The 26,103-nt window shown below is 37.9% G+C and overlaps 1 protein-coding gene across 11 annotated transcripts in view; it reads right to left on the reverse strand.

Moving 5' to 3' along the window:
- Positions 1–26,103, reverse strand: part of Pou2f1 (POU domain, class 2, transcription factor 1) — a 137,600-nt gene that overhangs the window by 38,225 nt on the left and 73,272 nt on the right. For all 11 annotated transcript variants that reach the window (XR_373598.2, XM_030252286.1, XM_006496704.3 and 8 more), the window contains 6 exons: positions 13,548–13,648; positions 11,736–11,789; positions 9,853–9,975; positions 7,914–8,102; positions 5,506–5,632; positions 3,311–3,405 (listed from right to left, as the gene is read on the reverse strand). Coding sequence is in view for 10 of the 11 variants with exons in the window: in XM_030252286.1 (XP_030108146.1) it covers positions 3,311–3,405; positions 5,506–5,632; positions 7,914–8,102; positions 9,853–9,975; positions 11,736–11,789; positions 13,548–13,648 (689 nt within the window). In the remaining variant the exon portion in view is untranslated. The remainder of the gene's footprint in view (positions 1–3,310; positions 3,406–5,505; positions 5,633–7,913; positions 8,103–9,852; positions 9,976–11,735; positions 11,790–13,547; positions 13,649–26,103) is intronic.

The raw sequence follows: 26,103 nt of genomic DNA on the forward strand, positions 1-26,103 counted from the left end.
TTCCTGGTGATACCTTATTTTCTGCATTTTAACTTTAAATCTATCTAGAGTTTTATTGTGAAACCTTTTTTAAACACCCCACCACACTATTCCTTATACTAAAGACTGAGCCCAGGGCTCTCCTTTCTTGTTTAAAATTTTACTTTATGTATGTCCATAAAATGCATGTCTGTGCACCATGTGTGTGCAGTGCCTGCAGAGTCCAGAAAAGGGGATTGGATCTCCTGGAACTGGAGTTAGAGACAAGTTATATTAGAAAACAAACCCAGGTCCTTTACAAGGCAGTCAGAAGTTCTAGCCACTGAGCCATTCCTCCAGCCCCCTTTCTTTTTTTTAAAAAGAAAATCCTAACCTGACCTTCATCTCATTAATAAGGCTTGCTCCTAGGGAACTAACTGACCCAGAAAAGTACATAATAGGCGTGACATCATAATTGGGGCAAATCCTTCTGCTATCCTGCTTCAATAAAGACAATAAAGCAGGTCTCTATGACATCCTGACATTGAGCAATTTTAACTTCAGCTTTTGGAGGAGCTACCCAGGGTACCAACTATATTAGAATCCTGTGTTGCTGAAAACTTACCAAAGTGACCATGGCTGATAGGTGGAGGTCAGTTTCAACTATCAATCTGTTACTTCATCTTCAGCATCAAGTAGACTCTTTGTCAAATAATAATGGACTAAAAATAGCCTGGGTACCTTTAGACAGCTGGTATCTTACTCTAAAATACCTGTCTGAGCTGGGACAGAGCTAATGGTAGTATAGCATTTAATTAGCAGGAGAAAGGATGAAGTCCTCCATGTGCATAGCACGTAGGCCAGAAAGAGGTCTGTGGTATATATATCAAAACACCAATTTTATTTATTTTACAGTCAGCATATTAAAAAAACTAAACTTAAAACTGCAGTATAGTTTGATGCTTTTGCAACTGTATATAGTTGTGTAATTACTAACACAAGAAATAGTATATCTTTACTAATCCTCCCCGAATTTCTTCTGAACCCTTTGCCACTCACTCCACTTCTTCCTCCTTGTCCTGTCCTCCTCCTCTTCATCATTAATCCTTACTTCCTGACAAGGACTAATAGGATTTCTATGTGTACAGTTCTGTCCTTTCTGGAATGTTATGCAAACTGAAATCATTTGATACTCAATCTTTTAAGCCCAGCTTCTGTCACTTAGTGTGAGGCTTTTGAAAGTCATTCATGTCACTGCAGGTATCAGAAGGACATTACTTCTTACTGCAGAGTAAGTCTGTCACATGACTATTCAGAAATTTATGTAACTTACTATCTGATAGTTTGCGGTGATAATCTTTTATAAGCATTCATAGACATATCTTTGTGCTTTCCTTTTAAAGAGCAAAACTACTGAGCTGTACTATGTAGTTATATTTAATTTCTAAGTCAATGTCAAACTAATTTACAAAGTGTGAGTACCTTTTTGCAACTTTTTACTACTAGTAATTTCGGAGCTATCTGCTGCTTTCTTATCAATACTTGTATCAGATGCTTCTTCAGAACTGCACCCACTCCAGTGAACGGACACTGATATTTCCTAATAACTAATGCTCCGAGCATGGTTTCACTTGCTTACTGGGTATTAACATATCTTCACTGGCAATTAAGTTTTCTTGCCTCTCATTAGCTTATCTGGTTGTCTCACGGCTGAGCTGTATTGCTCTTTATTCTAGTTACAATTCTCTTACCCTGGCAGGAGAGATAGCTCAGTGACTGAGTGTATTCTGCTAGTGGAGAGCACCCACCAAGCGATTCAATGTGTTCTTCTGGTTTCCCAGAGTACCTGCACAAATATTCCCCTTCCCCACATCAATTAAAAATAAATCTTAAAACAAAATCATTTATCAATTAAAAAAAAAAAAGACTGTTTTCTTCTTAACTGTGGTTTTTCTTCCTATTAAAATGAGCTTTAAATTTTCCTGAAGTTCATTGTTTCTTTGACAGTTAAGGCTTCTTGTGTCCTGTTTAAGAAACCCAATGGATATGCATTTCTTCCTGGATGTTTAGGTTTATGACTCATTTCAAATTAATCTTTGTGTAAAGTATGAAATACGGGTGTTCTGCATCCCCTTTTGCTAATGAATAGCCAATTGTTAGTTATCAGGTAGTTAAAAAGATTTTTCCCATTGGAATCCTTTGGTCCCTTTGAAAAATTAGCTGGCTATTTACATTTCTGTCTATTGGATTTTCTCTTATCCCATTGGCCAACATTTTTCTCTATATGACAATACCACATATTCATTATTATAGTTTGGTACTAATTCTTGCCATTAGCTGGTCCTTCTAGTTTTCTACCTATACTCTCTTCTTTGGTTACCGGGGCCTAGACGGAGGGCTCAGTGGCAAAGGGCAAGTAACTATAGTTACTACAGCTGCCAATCAAAGCAGACCTTCTGTATTTTCAGCCTAAGAAATGTAGTAATATATTAAGAATTAAGTTTTAATTACTACACATTCTTTTCATGTTTGTGCATGTGTATACATATATATACACGCATGTGTATACATGTGCATGCAGAGGGCAGAGGTTGATGTAGGAAATTCACCTGCCTTGATCACTCTCTTCCCAGAGCCTGCCAATAGGCTAGGAGATCCTGCAATTAAAAGTACAGATGAGCCGCCATGTCCACCCAGGTATTTAAACGGGTTCTTAGGATATAAATTCTGGTCCTATTGCATGCGTGGCAAGAACCACTAAGCCATTCACTTCTTCATCCCCAACTTCTTTCTATTTAGAAAGTGTAAAAAGCAAGTGAGGAATCAAGGTCAGACAGTAAGGATGACCAGACTGAAAACCGGAGCTGCAAACTGATATGCATAGTCACAATTATCACTCCTTAAGAACACAAATATGCAACTTAAAAATTTCAAATGCCTAAGAATTGTGCTTTCTGTGGATTATGACTGTTATGTCTTGTAGAGGAAATGACACAACACCACATTTAAGTACTGAGGTGACACAGAAATCCAAGCTCCTGTACTGTTTTAGCAAGGGCAAAGGATCAATGGCAGGTTTTAACTCATTTCCTAGGTCTTCCATTTCAGTGTTACTATCTATCAGCATCAGAGAGCTTTAATTCATCCCCACTTATTACTAACATAGGTTTTTGTTTTAACTTAAAAAGAATTATGAAAAATTTCGTTTCCATCAATTTGGCAATGCTGTGTTATGAAGCTAATAAGCCCAACATTGGGTTTTGGGTCAGTTTCTGAACACTGGAGATTGTTATTGCTGGGGTGTTTTTGTATCATTTTTCAATTAGCAAAACAATTGAGTAAGAACACGGACCTGGGACGTGAGGGTGATGCTTGGCTGTGGCTGTAGGAGGTTGGCTTGGCTTTGCTGAGGTAGTTGCGTTAAAAGATTTTGCGCTTGCAGGAGACCTGTGAAAATCAAACATTTCAGGGGGATTAAAAAAAAGAATATAAACAGTTCCCAACCAATTTCCTGGTAGTTTTGTTTGTCTTCCGAATTGTCTAGTTTCTTTTCCTAAAATTTAATATTGTTAATTGTGTTAAATACAACATGGCATGAAAATCCATAACATTAAATCAAAGCTTGTGTGTCTTTAGTATAATCTGAATAAACTCTTTGAAAGGCCCTTATTTCCCAAGGAGAGGAAGAATGTGAGGAACTACTTGAAATCAAAGCATCTGGAAATTTCAAGATGAGTTCAACTTCTTAACCCAGAACTCACTGAAATCCTCTAAGACATGCTTCTCAGCCTTCCCAAAGCTGTGACCCCAGCCATAAAATTATTTTGTTCCTACCTCATAACTGTAATTTTGCTTCTGTTATGAGCTGTAATGCCGGGCGTGGTGGCGCACGCCTTTAATCCCAGCACTTGGGAGGCAGAGGCAGGCAGATTTCTGAGTTTGAGGCCAGCCTGGTCTACAAAGTGAGTTCCAGGACAGCCAAGACTATACAGAGAAACCCTGTCTCAAACACCCCCCCCAAAAAAAAAAGAGCTGTAATGTAAATATCTGATATACAGCATATCTAATGTGTGAACCCTGTGAAAAGGTCATTTGAAACCCAAAGGGGCCACGACCCACAGGTTGAGAACTACTGCTTTAATGAATCTGGGAATAAGAGAAACCATTTCTGAAAGAAGCAGGCAATCCTCTAAGTGGGAGATGCTATTTTCAAGTTTTTAGGACATGTCTCTTCATTGATGAAAGTTGACATGTTAGCAACTCTCCATACTGGACAATCCTAGTTTAAAAGTTTTCAATAAGTAAAATGGATGTAAAGGCATACACCTACAGTCCCAGCTGCTCTGAGGCATGAGGGTTACTCGAGCCCCAAAGTTAGAGGTCAGGCTGGACAACATAGTGAGACTTTGTCTTGAGCCCTGGAAGCATTTGTAGTATGTACTCAGTTGATGTTTGAACTCTATAGGGTTTTGCTATTGTCTAGTTTGGTTTTTTTTTTGCAATGTTATAAAAACAGGGGCAACCCAGAATATATTTGCATTGAAGAACTTAATCTATGTACTTAGTTTCAAATGTTGTTGAAACATTGCATATGAGCTTGTGACAAGACAAAACAATTTATTGGTTCTGATCCACAAACCAAAACAGTATTATCTTCAGACTCTATGTATCCCTGCTATTTCAAAGTGCTGGGCTTACTGAAGCTTGCTCATTATCATGAATACATCTTTCTATGACCTACCAACACTTATAGTTTCCTAAAAACTTAATCACCTAGACACCCAGTCCTTACCATTGACCAAACGTAACTGGCCACCAAGTCCTTTCTTATATTATTTTGTTTATTTTGAGATAGGCTTTCACTATATAAACCAAGCTGGCCTTAAGCTCAGAGATCCTCCTGCCTCTGATTGACTTCCAAATGCTAGGATTAAAGGCCAGTTCTACCATGCCTTGCCCAAGTCTTGTCTATCTGCGATATCATCTTCTCTCTCCTGCTCTCATAATCATAGCTCAGCATCTCAACACGACCTTGCAAAACTCTGCTGACAAGTATTACTAAATCTACTCTTGACTATTCTAACCTCCCCAAGTTCCAGTGTAAACAAGCTTTCTTAATACAAATGGCTAATGCCACTTTTTTACTTTAGTGTTTTGTTTTCAAATATCCCACAGAAAACATTGGAAGATATCAGACATTCAAATGCATCTTCACAAAGAACTAGTTAAAATTTTGGAATGAGACTCAGAAAACTACCTTTCTCATTTATCCAGTGATTTGCAAATAAACTGAGCCTTGGAAACAATTAAGTTGCATGATTTCAGGTTAAAGTCCTGGAAATTTCCTTTAGTAAGCTAGCCTTTACTGGTTTTTCAGGTCTTTTATTCTTATATGTAACCATGTTCCTGATTTAAGGCACTGTTATAGTTCTCATCAATACTGGTAGTTTGAAACCACACTGAATGAAAGCACTGCTCGAATGGACACTGTTAGGTCAAAGTGCACAGCCCTGTTGCACCACTGAGGAGCTTTAGAGAGACGCTTACCCTGCTGGCCCTGGGGGGTCTGTGAGATGATAAACTGTGCTGGTTGCAGGTTGGTGGTTGGGTGCACCAACACAAACTGTTGCAAGTTGAGATTTTGCTGCTGAAGCTGTTGCAATTGTTGAAGATCCTAAAGGCTCAGAAGCAAAACACAGATTAGAGAGAGATCCTGAAATGAAAGCTGGATTAGTCGTAAGGTTCCTAGGCAAAGACTTGTGTCACATCAAATAACAATGAGACAATACTCAGCTTTTTTTCATGTCCCAACAGTGTGGCTTCCAACAGTGTCAGTGTGTGAGAAATGCTCAGGCCTCAGGCCAGAGAAGGCTCAGTAGGTAGGAGTGCTCGCTGTGCAAGACTGAAGACCTAAGTGTGATCTTCAGACCCACGGTGGAAGGAGAGAACTGACTCCTGAGAATTGTTTTGATTTACACACACAAACAGCAATTATCAAAAACAAAACTGAAAAAACTTAGGGCCTCTGCAAGAAGTTATTTTTGAGGTTATGATGTATATTATATAGAATCATGATTGTGTTAAGCCCAATTTTCAATGGTTACCTAAAATACTTTCAGAATAAATGAATAGAGAATAAATGTTCTGGGGGAGGCAGTTTTCAATTTTAGTTTTATTGTTATTAGTGTGTGATGAGGTTTGTGTAAGCCACACATGCATGTGGAGATCAGAAGACAAGTCTGGAGTTAACTCTCTACTTCCACCTGCCACCACTGAGATAGGTAACCTTGGATGGCAACCTGCCCGCCTCTGGCATCAACTAAAATGCGAGCATCTGTGCATGCCTCTGAGAGCTCTTCTTGATCGGCTCATCTGAGCTGGGAAGACCCATGCTCAATCTGGCCTGTGCCTTCTGCTGATAGCCCACATAAAGGAACAGGGAAGAAGGACCCTTTTGCTTCCTGTCTCTGTGCTCTTTCCCTCTGGTTATATTCATCTATCCTGTTGCTGAGGAATTCCTCTGCTGGTAATAGAAGAGTTCAAGACGGAATAAAGACTAGCTAAGACATCCAGCTGCATGAACTGAAAGACCACCATCATTGGACTAGCCAGACCATAGCCTGTAAACTACTCTAATAAATGCTAATAAATTAATATGCATTCATTCTATAAGTTCTGTTCATTTAGCTCTGATCTAAACAAAGACTAAATGTTCCTGAAAAATTAAGTGAGGAAAAAGGGATTTGAATATTTGACCCATTTTTTTTTATTTTGTTTTTTATTTTGTTTTTGTTTATTTTTTCAAGACAGGGTTTCTCTGTGTAGCCCTGGCTGCCCTGGAACTCACTCTGTAGACCAGGCTGGCCTCAAACTCAGAAATCCGCCTGTCTCTGCCTCCCAAGTGCTGGGATTAAAGGCGTGTGCCACCTGGCTTCCATTTTTTTTTCTAAAGTAAAAATTGAGTGATATAACAAAATTTCCATCAATAAAATAAAAGATTTGATTCCTGAAATTTGACACCAGCTTATCCAATTCAATTTAGGAATTGATGTTAAGTTATTTTAAAAATTCACATAAAAGTCAGATATAACAAAACAATACAGCTTTATATTGGCTCTAGTATCTTACATTTTTCAATGCCTTCATATAAATCATTCTATTTATATTAATTTCAGGTAAAGTCTCAAAGTTTAGGCACTAACATAATTTATTTGATGAAGAAAATGGCCCAAATCAAAACACTATCTTGATACAGATGTCCACACAGTAATAATAAAAATCAGTCTGAGTCTATTTCAAGTATCTCGTCAAACTGTGTCACACCTTCAGCACCCCCTCCCTGGGGACAGAAGGAGGAGTTACTCTGCTTAGACTGTTACCCTGCTTCTGCTACATCAACTTCTCAGGCTCCCTGTCCCTCCCTTGAGAGAAACAAGGTCACATATTTTCTCTTTTGTTATAATTCTTTATGACTCTAAGTAATTTTTAAACTACCTTTGGATATTTTATTTGAAAACGTAAAAACTGAAACCCTGTAACATTTTAATGCAGTTCTCCATGGTCCTAGTCACTCCACAGCAGAAAGATGACTTGCTGTCTTTTTTTACAAGGTGGCAACACTTACTATAGAGCACATGGAAGAATTTTTGCCTGCTATGATTGGCTAATAAGATGAATTAAGATGAATACTGAAACCCCTTGCCTCAGAAATATGCCAGCTACTTACTCAAGAATTTCATTTAACATAAACATTCACTTATTCAAATAACCAGCTAGATGTTTATAATATCAACTCAAATAAGCAAAAGGGAAGAAGCGATAATGCCACCTTGAACCAGAGTTCCTTGGGTGTTTAAAGACCCACAGCAGCAACCAGAAGGCTAACAATATGGAAGAGAATTTCCCATTTTATTGGCTGTTTGCTGTCCCAGTAACCTTGCTCTTCCCTTCCTCACCTGTGCAATCTGTATGGGCTGAGACAGGGGGATCTGCGTCATGGGTGTGGCGGCGGAGGCTGAGATGGTGGCCCCAGCAGCACTGTGCTGTTGGCTGGCGGAGTGTTGCTGCACTGCAGCGGCCAGGAGCTGGGCCTGGGCCTGCGCCTGCTGTAGCAGTAACTGTTGCTGGGCTGGGGTCAACGTGAGCTAGAGTAAGAACAATGAAGGGAAAGATTGAGTGCCTTTAAATAGGTAACTCAAGTGGGATTAGGTTCTCACTACTGGTCAATGTACAGCTAACCTGTCCACCAATGAACAAACTACCTGTTCTACCACAGCATTTAACTTAAAGTAGTCTGCACTTCAGACTTGAACAATCATTTAGACAAGGAATGAAAACAAAGGACTGATGCTGACAGGATGCAAAGACATTTATATCCAACAGCAGGTGATGAATGAGGGACAAAAGGATGCTGGCAGGTGCAGGAAGAGAACTGGTAAGGCCCAGCTGCTTGAATCCCCATCGTATTTCACTACTTCCATCACATCTTCACATGTGACTAAAAATCAGGAGCCACACTTGTTTCCTTTAAAAATCCTCCTCCAGGACCCTCCCTTACCCAATCTCCTGCCCTTGAAAAGCATTGGTTTGCAAGTTTACATTTTTTTCCAACTTATTATCTCTAGGAAACAGGTGGTAAGAGCCACCCTCTTAAACACAAATGAATCTAAACACCCAGAATTAATAGTCTTCAAGGTACATGAACCTGGAATTCCAAGTGCCCATCTATCTATCTATCCTAGACACTAATCACCAAAACCCAAACCCTAACAATAAAGCAAGAAATGTATTTAGAACAAACATAAACTTCCATAACACATCATTTCAAATATGCTTACATCAAAGTAGTAAGTGTGCTGGGCCTTTCTTTTGGTGACATGGTCTGATCAAACAGGAAAGGACCATGTTATATATCTAGTCTCATGAACAATCATTTAGCATCACAGCCTGCCCTCTAAACTAACAGGGTCTAATTTAACCAATCAATTTTATTAGAAACACACGAACCTGAGCAAAACTATTAAAAAATTCCCTACTCTTTAAAATGTGTGTATGTATATTTATATTTTTAAATAAGTACATATATTAATAATCTCTAGTGATGAAATACTGCACATAAGTGTGCATCACTCTTAGAAGAAGCATCGACAGCGCAGTCACAGCAGCTGAAATTAACTACGGAAGCTCGGAAGGTTGGTGCGCTGGGACCTGATTAGCTCCTTCCTTCTCTCCCTTCTCCTCGTCACATACGCGTTCAACACTGAAACACCATCCCAAATAATAGTCTAGAACAGAAATCGCTAAACATGTAAAAGCTTAACAGTCATGGAGGACAATTTGTTACAAGTCAAAATAACTACCATTTACTGAAGGCTACATGCCAAGCACTGTTTTAAGAGCTTTGCATAAATTACAATGGTACTTAAAAGAGATATTATTAATACCTCCACTTAGAAAAGGGGAAAGTGAGGTATGGAGAGAGAAAGTAACTCACCCTGAGTGATTAGTGATTACACACACAGGATATTCTATTTCAGGGTAGTTCAAGACATGTTTCTTTATGAATCCACTCTTTAATTGTCCTGCCATGACACAACTGGAATTTCACCCTGCGTATGGCAACAACTCCCTTGCACAATGAAGCAACACTATTTTTTAATGTGGGTTAAAAAGTTAGTAGTTTATTTTGAATGCCTGCAGCTGTAACAAAAAGACATCTTGTAAAGAATGGCAAAAGTAACTCCTCTTCCAGAGGAGCACTCCACATCTAGCCGTCAGCTCCTTATGGACAGTAGTGCATGCTAGGGCCGGATGTAGTGAACCATTTTAATGAGATGCAACCAGTGGCTGTTCAGACATAGGAAGTTCATTACAACATTCTCAAGGAAAACTTACCCCAGTTATCTGTCCCCCAGCCAGCATTAGCTGGGTCTGGGGAATGGCTGACTGCACTGAAGGCGGCTGGGAAGAAGGCTGGCTCGACTGCTGCGAATCTCCCGACTCTTCACTGGATTTAGACTGAAATGGAGTTGGGTAGGAAATGAAATAAAGTATCTCAAATAGGTGATTAAAAGAAATGTACTTCTAACTCTGTTATTAAAAAATTATTTAAATATGTGCTATTCAATTTTGAGTTTGGGGTTTTCTCTTTTTCCTTTCTCTCTCCTATGCCTTTTTGTCTACTGGTGCACTCTTAAATTTTATTCTAACCTCAGAAAAATTGCAATTATAAATTTTTAAAAGAAAAACTAAATTGGTCCTACACAAATTAAAAAAACCTTTAATAACCTCAAAATCCCTAGTTCAAGCAATAAGAATAAAAGAAAGGGTGCATTTTCAATTCATTTCTATTATTAGACCCTTCAAACTAACACTTTGAATATACTTTGTGGCAAGTCTCAAACCTTTTTATATACCATCTTACAATTCAATTACTTGACCCACAGAACTTTTAAATTTTATTTTAAAGAACTCTTAAGTGCAACATTTCCCACCAAGTAATGTACAAGATTGAAAGAAAATAATACAAACACAGTGGTGATGCATTCTTTTAATCTCAGCACTGGGAAGACCCAGGCAGAGGCAGCTAATCACTCGAGTTCAAGGCCAGCCTGGTCTACAGAGTTTTTGAGTTCCAGGACAGTCAGGCTAAAGAAATCCTTTCTCAAAAAACAAGCAAACAAACAAACAAACAAAATAAAAACAAAACAAAATAAAACAATACAGTCAAGAAATATAGGTCTTAAAGGGCTAGAAAGAAATTTTTTATGGTAATTAAAACTGGTTATGCAGAGTATCAAAATTCTGCATAGATTTGCATATTTTCCACCACCTGTTTGGGGAACTACAGCGAAGCTAATTAACATAAAAGCTCTGATTAATTCTGCCAGTCACTGAAAGATAATTACAGTGCAGGACTGTAAACATTCTGCACTGGAGATATAGCCTGTTTGCCAACATCTCTCTAAGGGATGTTAAGTTTACCATGGCAACCAAGGCAATTTTCTGCCTCCTCTCTCTCAGAAAGGAAGACCACATTATCTCTTTTTCTCTCCTTGTTTCCATGTGTTACTAGGTCCATATTCCACAAGATTTCAGAGAATGTTCAACCCCAAATCTTTAGTCATCAGCATCACTGAGATCAATCTTCTAGAATACTGTGTTTCCTTCTTGACAGTTAGTTTCCCAAACACTATAAGGAAAAGCTGACTGAAGTGTTATGGAGTTGTGCAAATTACCCTGACGTGAGAACTGAATTGGAGTCCTCCGTAAGATCAATCAATGTACACTGCTCTTAACCACTGGGTGATGACTCCAGTGCCCTTTAACTTTACTTCTGTTCAGAGCAGAGAAGATGCTATTGCTGTCTTTATTTAAATACAGGTACACAAAGCCTCCAGCAGGCTGTAACTTGCCAAAGGTTATTGAGACTTGAACTCAAGGTCCCTGATTCTCTAGCCAGTGTTTCCTGAATAATGATACACAGTCTGGGAAAATAGAGTAATACTTGAGAAGCTGTTTCATTTTGGGTTTAGTGTGTGTTCCTGAACTTCATTCTCAACTTCTTTGTCCACCTTTGGCTCACACACACAGCAGATTAAACTGATTTCCATTAATAACTATTACCACCTGGATTTAGCAATAAAAATTGTAAAAACAATAAAATTAATAAAAAGTAACAATTGCAAGTAGTTTCTTTTCTAAATTATGTGCTCATTACAGGAAATTATGGAAAAATAAATAGAAAATATGACCTATTTGCTCATATTCCAACTTACCTGTACATTTAAAGACTGAGCAGCAGCCTGTAAACTTGTCCCAGCTAGCTGGACCTAAGAGGAAAGTAGTTAATAATGAACCTAATAAACTAAAGTATTCTCATTTATCACTAGAGGTGTTATCAAGAAATACTTTAGATACTAAGATATACCACCAACTTAGAATTGAACATTGAAAGATATTATTTTATGGGGTTAAAACTTTACATACAAGCTCATAATTCCCCTCCAACTGAAAACCACAGGAACTTCTTTTGAATTAGCACCATCACTAAACGCGCACCATCAGTCAGCATGCCATTCTCTCCGGGTGGCTGCTCTTTATTTTACACTCTATTCGTAGTTAAAAGTTGCTTAGGGTCTAAAACATAACATATCTCCCAAACAAACTATGCCCGTGCATGTTTTTTATTATTATGAACAAAAGAATTAGTTAAGAGAATTTATCCTATGAGCCACAGGGGAAAAAAAAATCTGTCTCAATATTTAATGCATATTTTTAAAAGTTCAAATCATGGTCATATTAAGGGACAGACAGGCAATTAGAAAACTATCATTTTGCAATCATGATAGCAACCTGATTTAGAAAAGAGTCACCATCAGATCATCTAAGTAAGGACAAAATGAGAATAAGAATTTACATGTGCACCACTCTCTCTCCACAGATGCTGAGATTGTTAGTCTTTTTAAAAATTAAATATTTATTCATTCGTTTATTTATTTATTGAGGGAGTTTGTTTTCTTCTATCTTGCAGCCCCTCAAAGGTTAATGTCTTGAAAGACTAAAAAGGGAGAAGACTATAAACTAGAATAAATGGAAGGTGAAACAAAATGGTGTGGTTGGTCTTTGTTGCTTTGTGGGTTCTTTTTCCCACCCTTTGCCTACCCTCGTGGTTTTACCCCAATCACAAGATGAGAGAGAGAGAGAGAGAGAGAGAGAGAGAGAGAGAGAGAGAGAGAGAGAGACAAAGAGATTGATTCCTGAATTTAATATCTTTCCTCTTGTTTCTTCTTTGAGCAGAACTATTAACAAGCCACAATCAACCCCCCTGAACAACAACCACCAACCCACCTATAGGGATTCTAACATTCATATATCCTCTGAAAAATTTCCAGGATTTCAAACATCATACAGTCTATACAACTATTTGCAGCTGGCAAAACCACGCCTCTGTTCAAGCACAAGGCAAATCATAATCACCTGCTGCAGACAGTCTGAAGCAGCCCCACATTCCCGTGCCTGGGATTAAAATGAAACTACATTCTTCATTCCAATTTGACTTCGCTTAAAAAACAAATTTGAGGATAGTTTCCTAGAATTTCACCTATTTTCAAGAAGAACAAAAAAATAAAAAATAAAATTTTTTTCCAAAAAAAAAAAAGGTAGTCTAATGACATTTTTGTGAAAAGAGTGAAAACATAAATGAACAGAATTCATGCTCTGATTTAGACTGGGGGAGGGGGGGCATGTGGTCGGTATCAGTAGCTACCTAAATGACAATAGTTTCATGGTAGTGGTAGTCACCACTTAATTTCAAGTGACTCTGGTGTTTTACTAGCCGCACTAAGCCATCACAGACTCAAGCTCATGCTCATAGGAAAAAGTGACCTCGCTGTTATATTATGTCCCATGCAACAAAAAAATCTTTTGTTCACACAGTTATAGAATCAATAGCTAGTTATGCAGAACGTATTAATTCCACATGAATCATTGAGCAGAAGAGTTACACAGGATTTGAAATAACCTCCCTAGCATGTCATGCCTCCTTGTTTAACAGCATTCTCAGTTATGGCTGCTGGTCAACAGTCTACCTGGTGAAGATGTCCGAGGAAGGCCTGGGCCTGGGCTGTGGAGATCGCTCCTCCAACGGGCACGGGCTGTTTCTGAAAGTCCAGACCATTGGTTTGTGTGCCTGGAAAGCAAGCAAAATAACTATTAAATAAAGTACATTCAAATGAAGTAAAGTATTCAACTACAGTTACCAACATCAGTAGGAACTTGTCTTGAACAATTACTTTTCTAAATCTTCAAAGAGATGAAGAGATTTGGAAAAATGGAAACTGGACACCATGGGAGGGGATCCAGAAACTCTGAGGGCAGGAGACAGAAAGAACAGAAGAGATAGAAGATGGGGAGAAGTGCTATGAAAGGTTTTCCGTGTGTGAAATGGCCATGAACTTGTACCTGTAGTGACCTGCTTAAGATCCACAAGGTCAAGCCAGTCAAAATTCTAGCACAATAGAGAAGAATTATTCAGGCTCCATCCCTCTAATGAGGAGCCACTGGTAGTTGATAGTTGCTGTAGGAGGGAGGATCAATCTATTTTGAGGGTGTGCCTACTAGTAAATTTTCTGTGCCCCAAACCCATATACATATGGGCAACACTAATTGTACTTACCAAAACCACCACCACCACCACCACCACCACCACCACCACCACCACCACCACCACCACCACCTTTACACACACACACACACACATACACCTGCCAAGAAGCCATGGAGTTAGGAGAGGAGTAGACGGAGGAAAATAGGAAGTGGATATGATGATATTTTATAATATACATGTATTATTTCTCTAGAATAAAGAAAAATTTTAACTAAAAAGGAGATACAGTAAAGAGAGTGCTAGTTTGGATGAGAAGGGCCCCATAGGCCTATGTATTTGAATACTTGGTCCCTAGTTGGTGAAAACTCTTTTAGGAAGTATGGCCTTTTTGGAGGAGATATGTGACCCACTGGGGTGAGCTCTGAAGTTTCAAAATCCCATGCCAGTCTCTTTTAGCCCTTCAGCTCATGGTTATTGTTATTGTTTCAAGATGTGAGCTCTCCGCTTCTACAGCATCATGCCTGTCTGCTCACAATGGCCACAACTCATATTCTGAAACTATAAGACCCCGATAAACTTTCTCCAGTAAGTTGTCTTGGCCGTAGTGTCTTAGCATGGCAGTAGAGAAGTAACTAAGACAAGTGATTTCTCTTCAAAAGGTAGAACAAGTAGAACACCAACAATGCTTTAAAAGCAGGTCAAAACTGAAACAGTGGCCACTCTAAGAGTTTCTGAGCTGGGCAGCAATGTCACACGCCTAGTGCTTTGGAGGACTTTGTCAGGCAGACCTCTGTGAGTTTAAGGCCAGCCTGGTTTACAAAGTGACTTCTAGTACAGCCAAGGCTATACAAAGAAACCTTGTTTGAGATGGGGATGGGTGGGAGAGAAGTGTTACTGATCACAGTATGAGATACAGTGATTGGAACAAGCAGGTTAAAACTGGCATGGCATTTATGGTGGTTTTTAGGAAGAGATCATTTTTAATGTTGGAAAGGATGATACAGACTATCCCGAGAGAGGGTCTCAGGCTGTCTTCTACTCTTGTTCTACTTAGTTGAGTATTTTACTTGCACAGAAGAAATTCACTGGTGACTTTGTGAGGAGCAAGAAGGACTTACTACTGATGGAAACACTTTAATAAGAGGCTGTCTGATAGTTAAATCACACTTTATATTAAAAAATTCTGTTTTTTTTTGTTGTAATGATTTCCTCAATATAAAAGTAGAGATTCATATCTTTCACTCCACGCCCAACCCCTGACAGGGTCTCACAAAGAACCCAGACTGGCCTCAAACTCATGACTCTCCTTCCTTAGTTTCCCAAGTGCTAGGATAACAAATGTGTGCCATCAGAACCAGCTACAGTATTTCTAAAACAGTGCCAGTGTTTAACATTACATATCCAATTTGCATAGAGTCCATTCAAATTCACATATTGATTCTACATTCAGTTTCCATATAAAATGATAGCAAGCTCCTTATAAATTACAAGGCACTAAAATAACGAGAACTGAGTTCCAGCATCTGAGTACAGTTGACTACTGTTAATAGTATCAGCACTTAATACTGTCTAATTGATATGACTCTGTCTTTTAGGGGTTGGGATGTAGGATAGTAGTTATACTGTAAATATCTGAATCCATAAAAATATTATGATATATTGGCACCTCAAAACCCCCTCTGGCTGAGGAGCGACAGCCTCTCCTAGGATCAGTGAATACTCTGTGGTCTAAGCTTTTCCCTCCTGGTTTTTTGTCTGTTAGTTTTTTTTTTAACTTCTAACTATCCGCTTTTTCCAGGGGTGTCACAAATGTTCCCTGTCTCCTGGACCTGTGAGTATAACAAACTTGGCTTTCCTGAGCCTTCAACTTGTGGATTTTTGTACCTATAACTGACTGACCACTAGTGTACAAAGAACACTAAGATAACCACTAAGATATATACAAAATGTAAGATGCAAAAGCAGATAATTTCTCTTAATAAGATATTTGAGACATTGTGAGATGAGAGCAGAAATATATTACACAGACAAACTATTGCTAAACTAGGCTAACAAACAAAGGTGGTCTGACACAAACAACCCAACTGAACTTGATATGAGCTGTTATGAGGAGAGAGCGATGTTCAGAGGCAAAATAATACTTCAGTTTACATGCTTGAAGAACTGGAACATCGGAAAAAGGAACCAGGAGTTTATTCACTGGGCTCTTGGCCAATGAATCATGTAAGAAGATTAATATTAGACACATGAAGGTCTAAAGACCCTGAAAAGCACCAAAGGAGTCTAGAGTACATCAAGAAATGGCTGGCCAGAGCCAAAGACTCTGCAGACTAGCACTACCAGGTCGGATCTCTGGAATCTTGTATCCAAATACATACAGAGAAACAATGCATACAGAGAAATAATGCATAGAGAAGCAAGTGGGCAGGAAACTCTTGATTCTAGTATTTCCAAGAGCTAAGGGAAGAACAGGGTAGTTTAATCTGTCAAATTCTATAGGAAAATATCAAACCACTGAAAAATTAATCTGAAGAAAAAGAAAACAGTGATAAAAGACCAAAACTTAATGAAATTGAGAAAACTCTCTAAAAAACAGCATTTTTCAAGACTGACTCAAGAAGAAATAGAAAATACAAGAGTCTTACAACATTTAAAGAAATTGGATTAGTAGATTTAAAAAAAAAATCTCTCCCAAAGAGAATGCTTCTCCCTAGATAACTTTACCAAGAAATGCTTCCAAAATTTCAATGAACAATTAATTCAAATCATTTACATATTTCCCCAGAGAACAGTACTAACAAAACAAAACTTCCTATCTCATTAAGTAAAGTCAGCATAACTTTGATACCATAACCTGACAAAGATAAGTATAAAAAAATACAAGCAAGCTTCATTCATAAACACAGTTACCTTAAAAAAAAAAGACGGGAAAAGGAAAAAATATTTTTGGGTACAGAATGAAGACCATGAGAGATGAGCCCAAGGACAGCACCAGTTACAAGGTACAGGCCCAGCTAAGAAAGATTTGAATTTTTGTGAGGTTTAAGGATCGAAGAGTGGTCTCATACAAAGTTCTGTTTTTCCCTTCAGAGGCAGCAAGGGGAAGATCAATATACAATGGATTCCTCCCCAGACTTCAGTACTAAGCTCTGACTGCATTTAAGCATAGAACCAATAAATCTATACCTCCTCTTTACTACAAAACTATATTTTATATGTCTCTAACATTTGGTGGGCAACACAAGAAATGAAACTGAACCAACAAACACACAATACAGCTGATTCTCAACTCTGCTATGCTTGGTCAAAGAGAGACTCCAAGGCTAGCTACATTAGGATGATTTCATTTATGCAACATTTTAGATAAAAGTAAAATGGAAAGGGATCATTAAAGGAAAAAAAAAAAAAAAAAAAAAAAAAAGAACCTGAACCTGACTGATCTTGCTGTAGAAATGAGCGGAAAATGTATAGAAACATTTCAACTGGATAACTGCATAGTAACTAAGCCTCCTATATCCAATTACCAAGGAATCCAAGTCAATGCTTATTTGCAAAATATTATCTAAGTGATTAATCAGTAACCAGAGCAAACTGGGGTCACAAGGAGACATAAGGTATGAGAAATAGGGGCTTTTGGATTCTGTGTCAGAGGTTATCCCAGTTACACTACTTGAAGATTTATTTATTTTTCATGTTATGTCTAGGAGTGCTTGACTGCATGTATATACGGTACTATGTGCATATAGTGCCCATACAGGCCAGAAGAGGGCGCTGGAGCCCTGAAACTGGAGCTACAGATAGCCGTGAACTGTTATTTGAGTGCTGGGAACCCAACTCAGGGCCTCTGCAAGAACAGCATGTGCTCTTAACCACTGAGCAGCTCTCCAGCCCTCATTCACTATTTCTTTTAAATCAAAACAAATTTGTAAAGAAAGAATCAAATTTTATAACTGTATTGAGAAATATTAATTTAATAATGACAAACTTTGGCAAATTGTCTCTAAAGGAAAGATTATTCAGTATTTTCACATCTCTATCATGAGTATTATATTCAGAGATCACTTAAATTTTTGTTCAGTGTTGGTCTGCCTGACATGTATTTCCTTTCACTTTTTTCCTCCTGCTCAAATCCACTTTTTAAAGGAGATTTACTTTTCCCCACTTATTATTATTACTATTATTTTTTTTTGGTAGGAGGCAGACAACACTCTTGTTTATTCCACTCCTGTTGCCATTTCTCCACTAGAATGAAAATCTGTAGCCTATGAACATGACCTAAAACTGTGTGAATCAGAATATCAGCATGCCATATATGTGGGTGAGATAAAAGCCATGCTTGAGAGAACCTTAACTAGGAACAGATGGTAAATGCTACCATCTTCTCTAGCTCTCAAAGTCAGTTACTATTAAATAGTGGGATTTACTTTCTCTGGGATAACTTAAGGGCCTGACTAACTATAAATAATCTTTTCCAAATTCTAACTACATTTAAACCTGTTTTGTCTTAGCACACAATTACCACTTACCAGACAACATCAGTAGCTTCCAAACTGATCAGTCCTTTGAGAAATTAGACTCTAATTCAATTCATTTTTGTTTTGTTTTGTTTTTTTCCCACAAAGTTAGGGGCCCCAGATTATTTTTCTACAAATATAAAAATGCATTTGTTACTGTGTCAGATGCAACATCAGAATCACACAAACCTAGAAATATTTGAAAAAATTCTCCATTTTCAATAGACCAAAAATAATTTGTTCAAAAGGCCCAAGCCCTGGGAAAAAGTATCTATTAAGAACAAGACGCCCTTCCTATTCTCAGGACTAAAGGTGCTACAGGTGCAGTGCAGCTGCTTGTTCCCACCCCATCCTGTCAGAAACTCTAGGAACATATGGGTATATATTGAGCATATTATACATAGAAACTTCTTTGCTTCTAGTAACAAAAATATAGTTTTAAAATTGGAAATTTAATCTACCTTTCAGTTATGAGATCTCTTTTTTATGTGAAATTGGAGGCCACCTAAAATGCTATATTAATCTTTATTTAATAGAGGTTAATAATGTAATGAGGGCTAAATGTAACAAATACTGACAAGAGAATTATTCAGCTATTTTCCTAAAATCTTAACCATCATTAAATGTTAATCCCTTGAAGAGGAGGGAAAACGCATGGCTTCTTCAAAAGATAAACCAGGTGCCTGGCATTGGGACAAAGATGTAATCTGCCACAACTCCCAGGGCCAGACACATCCCTGTGGGGCATTAGTGGAAAGAAGCAATACTAACAAGCCAAAAGATGTAGGTGGAAGGAGGCTCAGCTCAGACAGCAAAGTGCCTGGGAAAGGTAATGCTGACCTCCACTGTTTAAAGTCCATCACATATCTTAACACAGCCCTGAGCCTGAGGTCCACAAGGGGATGTGTCCAATTTCTGGGGCCACCCATCCTCCAGTCATTATTGTACATCCCCAAAACTCTAAAGTTCTAGAGGTTTTACCTGATATCCACAACTGCATGCTTCGAGCAAGTGATTACTACCTAGGTCTTCAAAGTATAAAGGCAGGTTCATTTCTGTTAAGGCTTTCCACACCACCACATCAACTGGGAGATGCTTCAGAACAGAGCAGTGCTCACCTGGGAGTATGAACTGCTAAGTTTCTAGAAGGTGGTAGAACTCGCCCAGCCCACAGATTACAAAGCTAAGTATGAACCCTATGGGGACATGGGTAAGAAAGAAGGGAAAGTATGGAAGAGAAGGTACTCTAGCAGATAGCTTCCAGCCTGCTCAGCACCAGTGTAAGCCAAACAGAAGATAAGGACAAACCACGTCATGACTGACCCCTCCACAGCACCCCCCCCATATAATCAGTCACCTTCAATTTTAGAGGACCTAGTACCTTCATTTTATTACACTCTTTATGTTATCGAATTCTGAATGTTTTAATTTGTATTTTACATTGCACGCTCTTCTAATATTTTCTTTATGGTTTCTTTCACTGCTGGGTAAACAGTTTTCTTTTTTCTCTTTCTTCTTTTTTTCTTTCTTTCTTTCTTTTTTTTTTTTTTTTTTTTTTTTTTGGTTTTAGAGCTTTATTGTAGAAAGGCTAAGAGAAAGAGAGAAGGTAGAAAGAGGGAGACCAGCCATAGCTACGTGGAGAGAAGGGGGAAGGGAGAGAGAAAAAGAAGGCTAGAGAGTAAGAAAGGTGAGCACTTAAAAGACAACATTTTTCTTTAACTTAATTCCTTCTTCCTTTGTCCCAAGTTTCCATTTCCCTCTCTTTACTACACTTTAAGTCGAATTTTTTATTTTGGGGATTTTTGTTGTTCATTTCTCATTTTATCTTTTCTGATCTTCCCTGCCCACAACATTCTTCTTCAATTCTTTTTCCCCTTTCCTTATCTTAATCATCCCCACATTTATCCTGAATAATTCTTAGTACATAGGTTACAGACTGGTGGGCTTTAACTGAGTTTTGAGAGTATTTCTGTGTTTTATACAGTCTGATGCTGTTGCTATTACAAGTCAGTTTTCTCCTTACTGAACGACACTGGGGATTCATTTCTAAGAGTGGGCTGCACAGCAAGACTCTGTAATAAAACTTGAAGAGATGTCTAAAACAACATACATAAATCACAACCTAGAAACACAAAAAGTAGAAAAAAGCAAGGCAATATTACTCCTCTAAAACATCTTAACTAACTCAATGACTGAATTCAAAGATAGTGAAATAAGTACAATTTCAAAAGTTCACTAGTTAAATTGCCATGACTTCAAGGAAGACACAATCAAGTCCCATCTCCAGAGAGCTGGCGACATAAAACCTCAACAAAACACAGTAGAAGGTGAGTAGCACAGGAGAGAAAGGGAGTGTGTGGGAAACAGTTCAGGAAAAAAAAAATCGAGAGAAAAAAAAATGTCAAAAGTGAAAAACCCAATGAACCAAACATTACCAGTAGACTCAACCAAGTAGAAGGAAGACAAGGAATGAAGGACAAGACTGAAGAAACACTATGTTTAAACACCAATGTGGCGTGTGTATGTGGGAGGCAGGGGTTGGAGGAGGGTGACAAAACAGAATGATGGACAGACAGACCCCACACAATAATCCAATAGCCAACAACCCTGGGCAACTAGTAAGACACCAAATTTAGAGGGAGGAACTGAGATTAAAAATTAAAGGCAGAATTGGTGGTGCACGCCTTTGATCCCAGCACTCAGGAGGCAGGCGGATTTCTGAGTTCAAGGCCAGCCTGGTCTACAGAATGAGTCCCAGGACAGCCAGGACTACACAGAGAAACCCTGTCTTGAAAAACAAAAAATAAAATAAAATTAAATTAAAAAAATAAAGGCAGAGAATCTCATCTACAAAATTATAGCGGAAATTTCTCAAATCAAGAGAAAGAAAGAAGCCCTCAGATGTTGAGATACTTAGAATCTGAAACAGAAATGAAGAAATACACAACTTTTATAGTCAGATGTCTAGAATACCAAGAAAACAAACAGTATTTCAAAATTAAGCGTGAAAATGCTAACTTACCTACAAAGTCAAAGACATCAGAATAATATCTGACATCTTGTCAGCAACCTAAAATTCAGGGAAGGATGGAATGGCACAACTACTGAGAGTCCATGAACTGCAGCTGAGACTGTTCTGTAGAGCAAGCTATTCTTTAAGACAGGCAAACTATAAGGACATTTTAGTTTAAGCAGAAGCTAAGGCAGTGTCAACCAAGCTAGCACTGTAGAAGATACTTAGAGGAATGTTATACAGAGAAGGAAGAAAAATACACAATAATCCAGAAAACCCCTACTAGCGTGGAAGAAAGACAAGACAAGGCAAACAATCCAACCAACTAGAAAAACAACCAATTAAATTAGTAAACATGTATCAACCTTACATGTAAATGGCCTCAACTCGCCAACTGACTGGCTGATTATAAAAATAGACCAGACTAACTTTTGTTGCCAAGAAGCATCCTGGTATACCTAGATAGAGACTGAGAGTTATAGGAGGGAAGTTAACTAGTCAGAATAAAAAACTAAGCTTGGTGGAGCTGTTCTGACATCTGATAAAGTAGACTTCAAGCCAGAATTCCAAATAGGGCCATTACATGCTAGTTAAAGGAACATTCCACCAAGAAGATACAACAATTGTAAACATACATGCATAGAATAAAGGAACTCCCAAATGTATCAAATAAACACTAATGGGTATAAAAGGGCTGATTGGCTATGACAAAATAAATATTGGTTACTTTAATACTCAATTCTCATCTTTATTTTTTTTTAATTTAGAGAATACTTTATTAGTTTTTGTAATCAAACCCACATAAATAAGACAATTCTCATCTTTAAATAGGTTGTCTAATCTAAAAGGTCAAACAGACTTAAACTACATCATAAATCGAATGGGCTTAACAAATATGTACAGAATATTCCAACAGTAGCCTTAGGTCAAAAAAGTAAGCCTTAACAAATAAAAAAAGGAGACTAAAGTAATTTATTGTGTCTTATCTGATAAAACTGAAATAAAACAACTCACAGCAAGAAAAACTATGCCAACTACAAGTACTAAAAAAATAAAGTGGCTTTCTGGTTTGTTTGTGAAACAAAGTCTCTTGTAGTTCAGGCTGTCCTGAAGCCTGCTACAGTTGAGGATGCCCTTGAATTCCTTCTAGCCTCTACTTCTGAAGGGTTGGAATTACAGGCAAGAGCCATGACATAAACATGACATAAGTGTTAAAGCCTTCTGTGTGCTTAAAACCTTAGCACTGAAGGTAGAGGTAGATAGATCAGGAGAGTTGGCTGGACAGCCAACCTGGCCAAAACAACAAGTGCAGTGAGAAGCCTTTCCCATTGTAACAAGGGGGAAAGCAGCTGAGGAAGAAACCTGATGTCCTGCTCTGATCTTTACATGAGCATGTATGAGAATCCCACATCACACTAGTGTGCATGCAACACACAAAGCAAGATAGAAGATCAATTCCAATTCCAATGAAAAAGAAAGCCAATGTAGTAATACTGGCTAAATTAAAGTCTCTACAAGAATGTAATTCTGTAATTTTGGGAATGACTAAACAGAAAAGGGTCTGGAGATCATACAACATACCATAATTTGAGAGAGAGAGAGAGAGAGAGAGAGAGAGAGAGAGAGAGAGAGAGAGAGAGAGAGAGAGAGAGAGACTTGGTACATCTTTCTTTAACTTCATCTTAGCTTTTATTGCTTCTTCATGCTGAGGGTAAAATGCCAACCACCATTATGTTTAACTGTAACCCATTCTTCAATGGGCAGCATAAACTCTACCTCCTCTAATGATGTCTTCCATAACACTTTCTTTCCAACTTGGAAATACATTTTTCCTTATACTGAATTCTCATGAATCACATACTTCTTAAGGAATAGTCTCAATGTTGACTGCTTATTTTTTATATGTATTTTTCTGTAAAATGAATTTGATATCAAAATCATTATCTTACTGCACTGCAGTGAGTCCTCTGGGTGCAGTAGGCACCTGGAGTACTGGAGACCACAAATGCAGTTCTCCTGTCTTCTTCTCAACTTTCTTACAAAGCTAACCATCTGTTCTGTGTACTGCTGCCATCATGTGTGTGGTGTGTATGCATGTTTCTATATGTGCATAGTTCACTGCACATGAGATTGATGTTAGGAATCATACTTGATCACTTCCTCCATATTCACTGAGTAGTCTTGCTAGCCAGCTTGCTTAGAGAAAGCTCTACCACTGCTTTTCAAGGCTGGACTTACAGGCAAGCCACAACAACCATCAACATTCATGTGGCTTCTTGAAATGAGAACTCTGGTTTCTCCCCCAACCCACTTGTTTTAATTTGTACACTTTCTCCCTCAATGGTGGTTCATTTTACCTTGCCTATAAGTGTATTTAAAAATTCATTAAAAGAAATAATCAACAGAACAAACTGACACCCTACATACAGAATGGCAGAACATCTTTATATCACACTTCAGACAGAGGGCTAATGTTCAGAATTTACAAAGAGCTGCAGAAGTCAAATACCAAGGAAATAAAACTGCCAATTAACAAATGGGCAGATAAGCTAAATAGATAACTTAAGAAAAGAAACAAACAAACAAAAATGGCCAATAACTATTTTTAATGTGTTAATATCCCTAGCCAACAGGGAAATAAGAATTTAAACTACTCTGAGATAAGACCTCACCCCAGTGAGAATGGCTGCCATCAGTAAGTACGACAAATGTGATAGAAGATGTGGTGACACTACTGTTGGGAGATATGCAAATTAGTGTAGTCATTGTGGAAATCAGCTTGGAAATTTCTCAAATAATTAAAAATAGAACTACTACATGATCTTACTCTGTCACTCCTGGGCCCATACCCACAACTCCACAATCTATCATAGAGATATTTACACCCCTTGCTGCTTTATTCACTAAAGCAAGAAATTGGAATCTGGTCTGTCAACAGATGAATGGCCAATGAAAATATGATATATAAAACGAAATTCTATAAAGTTCTAACGAAAAATGTAATCACAAAATGTGCAGAAAAATTGATGGACTTTGATTGTGTAATATTAAATGACGTTACCTAACCTCAGAAAGAAAAAAATACATCATCTCCCTCATGTGGAAACTAGCCAGTTATATGCAAATAAATGTACATGGGCCATGATACCACATGTAGAAAAAAGAAGAAGAAAGGTTATGGGGGTGAGGGAAGGACTGACTGAATGTAGGAAACAGATACAAATACAAGGGATACGAAGCTAATTTCTTTTCTAACTCTGCCACGGATTTTTTTTTGGTTTTGATAGCTGATACCGCATAAAAATATATTAGATAGTGAAGTATAAAATTCAACGTGAAGGAAGCTTAATAGCTTCTGTTCTGAATGTATAATCTAATGGGATAGAAAGAAGTTCCTTGAGTTGTACAGTCTTTTGAATCTATTTTGGTGTGTTGTATTTATTTCTTTGCAACTCCTCCCAAGTGCTGATTCTAAAGTCATGTACCACACTATACCCCACTTAAAAAATAATTTACGAAGGAAGGAAGGAAGGAAGGGAGGGAGGGAGGGAGGGAGACAGGTAGGCAGGCCATTTAATAACATTATGTTGCTCTTCTATGCTTGATCTTGGATAACTCACCATAAACTATCCAGAACCAGTTTTGTTAATGTCTTGGCTTTTGGTAGATTGTTAAGAAGACTGTGAGTCTCATCTGTTTGTACCAAATCTAGTAATAACACCTATAACATTTTACATATAAGACAGAATCCTGAACAAACCTGAATCACAAATTTTCTGTGTGCATATGAAGATTGTCTGTCTAAAATGCATGGTCAGAATGCCTGACCTTCATACCTCTCATTACCCTTAAAATCTTATAAAGCAAACTCTTAGCTGTGATCATTTTAGGAAAAAGAGGTCGACACAACTGTCTCCTGAACCTATAAAGTTTTAGACTTTGGTTTTATATAATATTCAGGGCTCCTTTCTTTAAAATCTGGACTTTTTCATGAACTACAAAAACAAACAAACAACCCCCCCACACACACAAATTACTAAACAAATGAAAAAGAGCAAACAGTCTATATAGTTCACTGAATTTTAAAATGAAAACTAAAACAGGCATAACATGATCTAAATAAGCTACTATTTTCTTTATCATGGCACAAATGGTGTCACTGTGTTTCACGTTTTCTTTTCTTGAGGCAAGCAAGGTCTTGTTATGTAGTCTAGCCTGGCCTGAAACTCAAGATAATCTTCCTGCTTTAATTTTCCAACTGCTGGGCATAACCCATTACATCCTACTTTAAAACAAAACAAAAGAAAACAAAACAGAACAAAAACCCGTAATTTTATTTCTAATATATATAATAGTAATAATCTAATGTACAACACAGAACTCAAACATATCTATATTTCTAAACTAATAAATTAATACCAGCAGAGAGCGCTAAGAGCATAGCGGCATACCCTTAACACTAAGAAATCAATAAAGTGTGCTTTGATTCTGAAATGGTCCAAAATGTGGAA

Source organism: Mus musculus, chromosome 1 (genome assembly GCF_000001635.26).
Source record: "Mus musculus strain C57BL/6J chromosome 1, GRCm38.p6 C57BL/6J".
Lineage (NCBI taxonomy): Eukaryota > Metazoa > Chordata > Mammalia > Rodentia > Muridae > Mus > Mus musculus.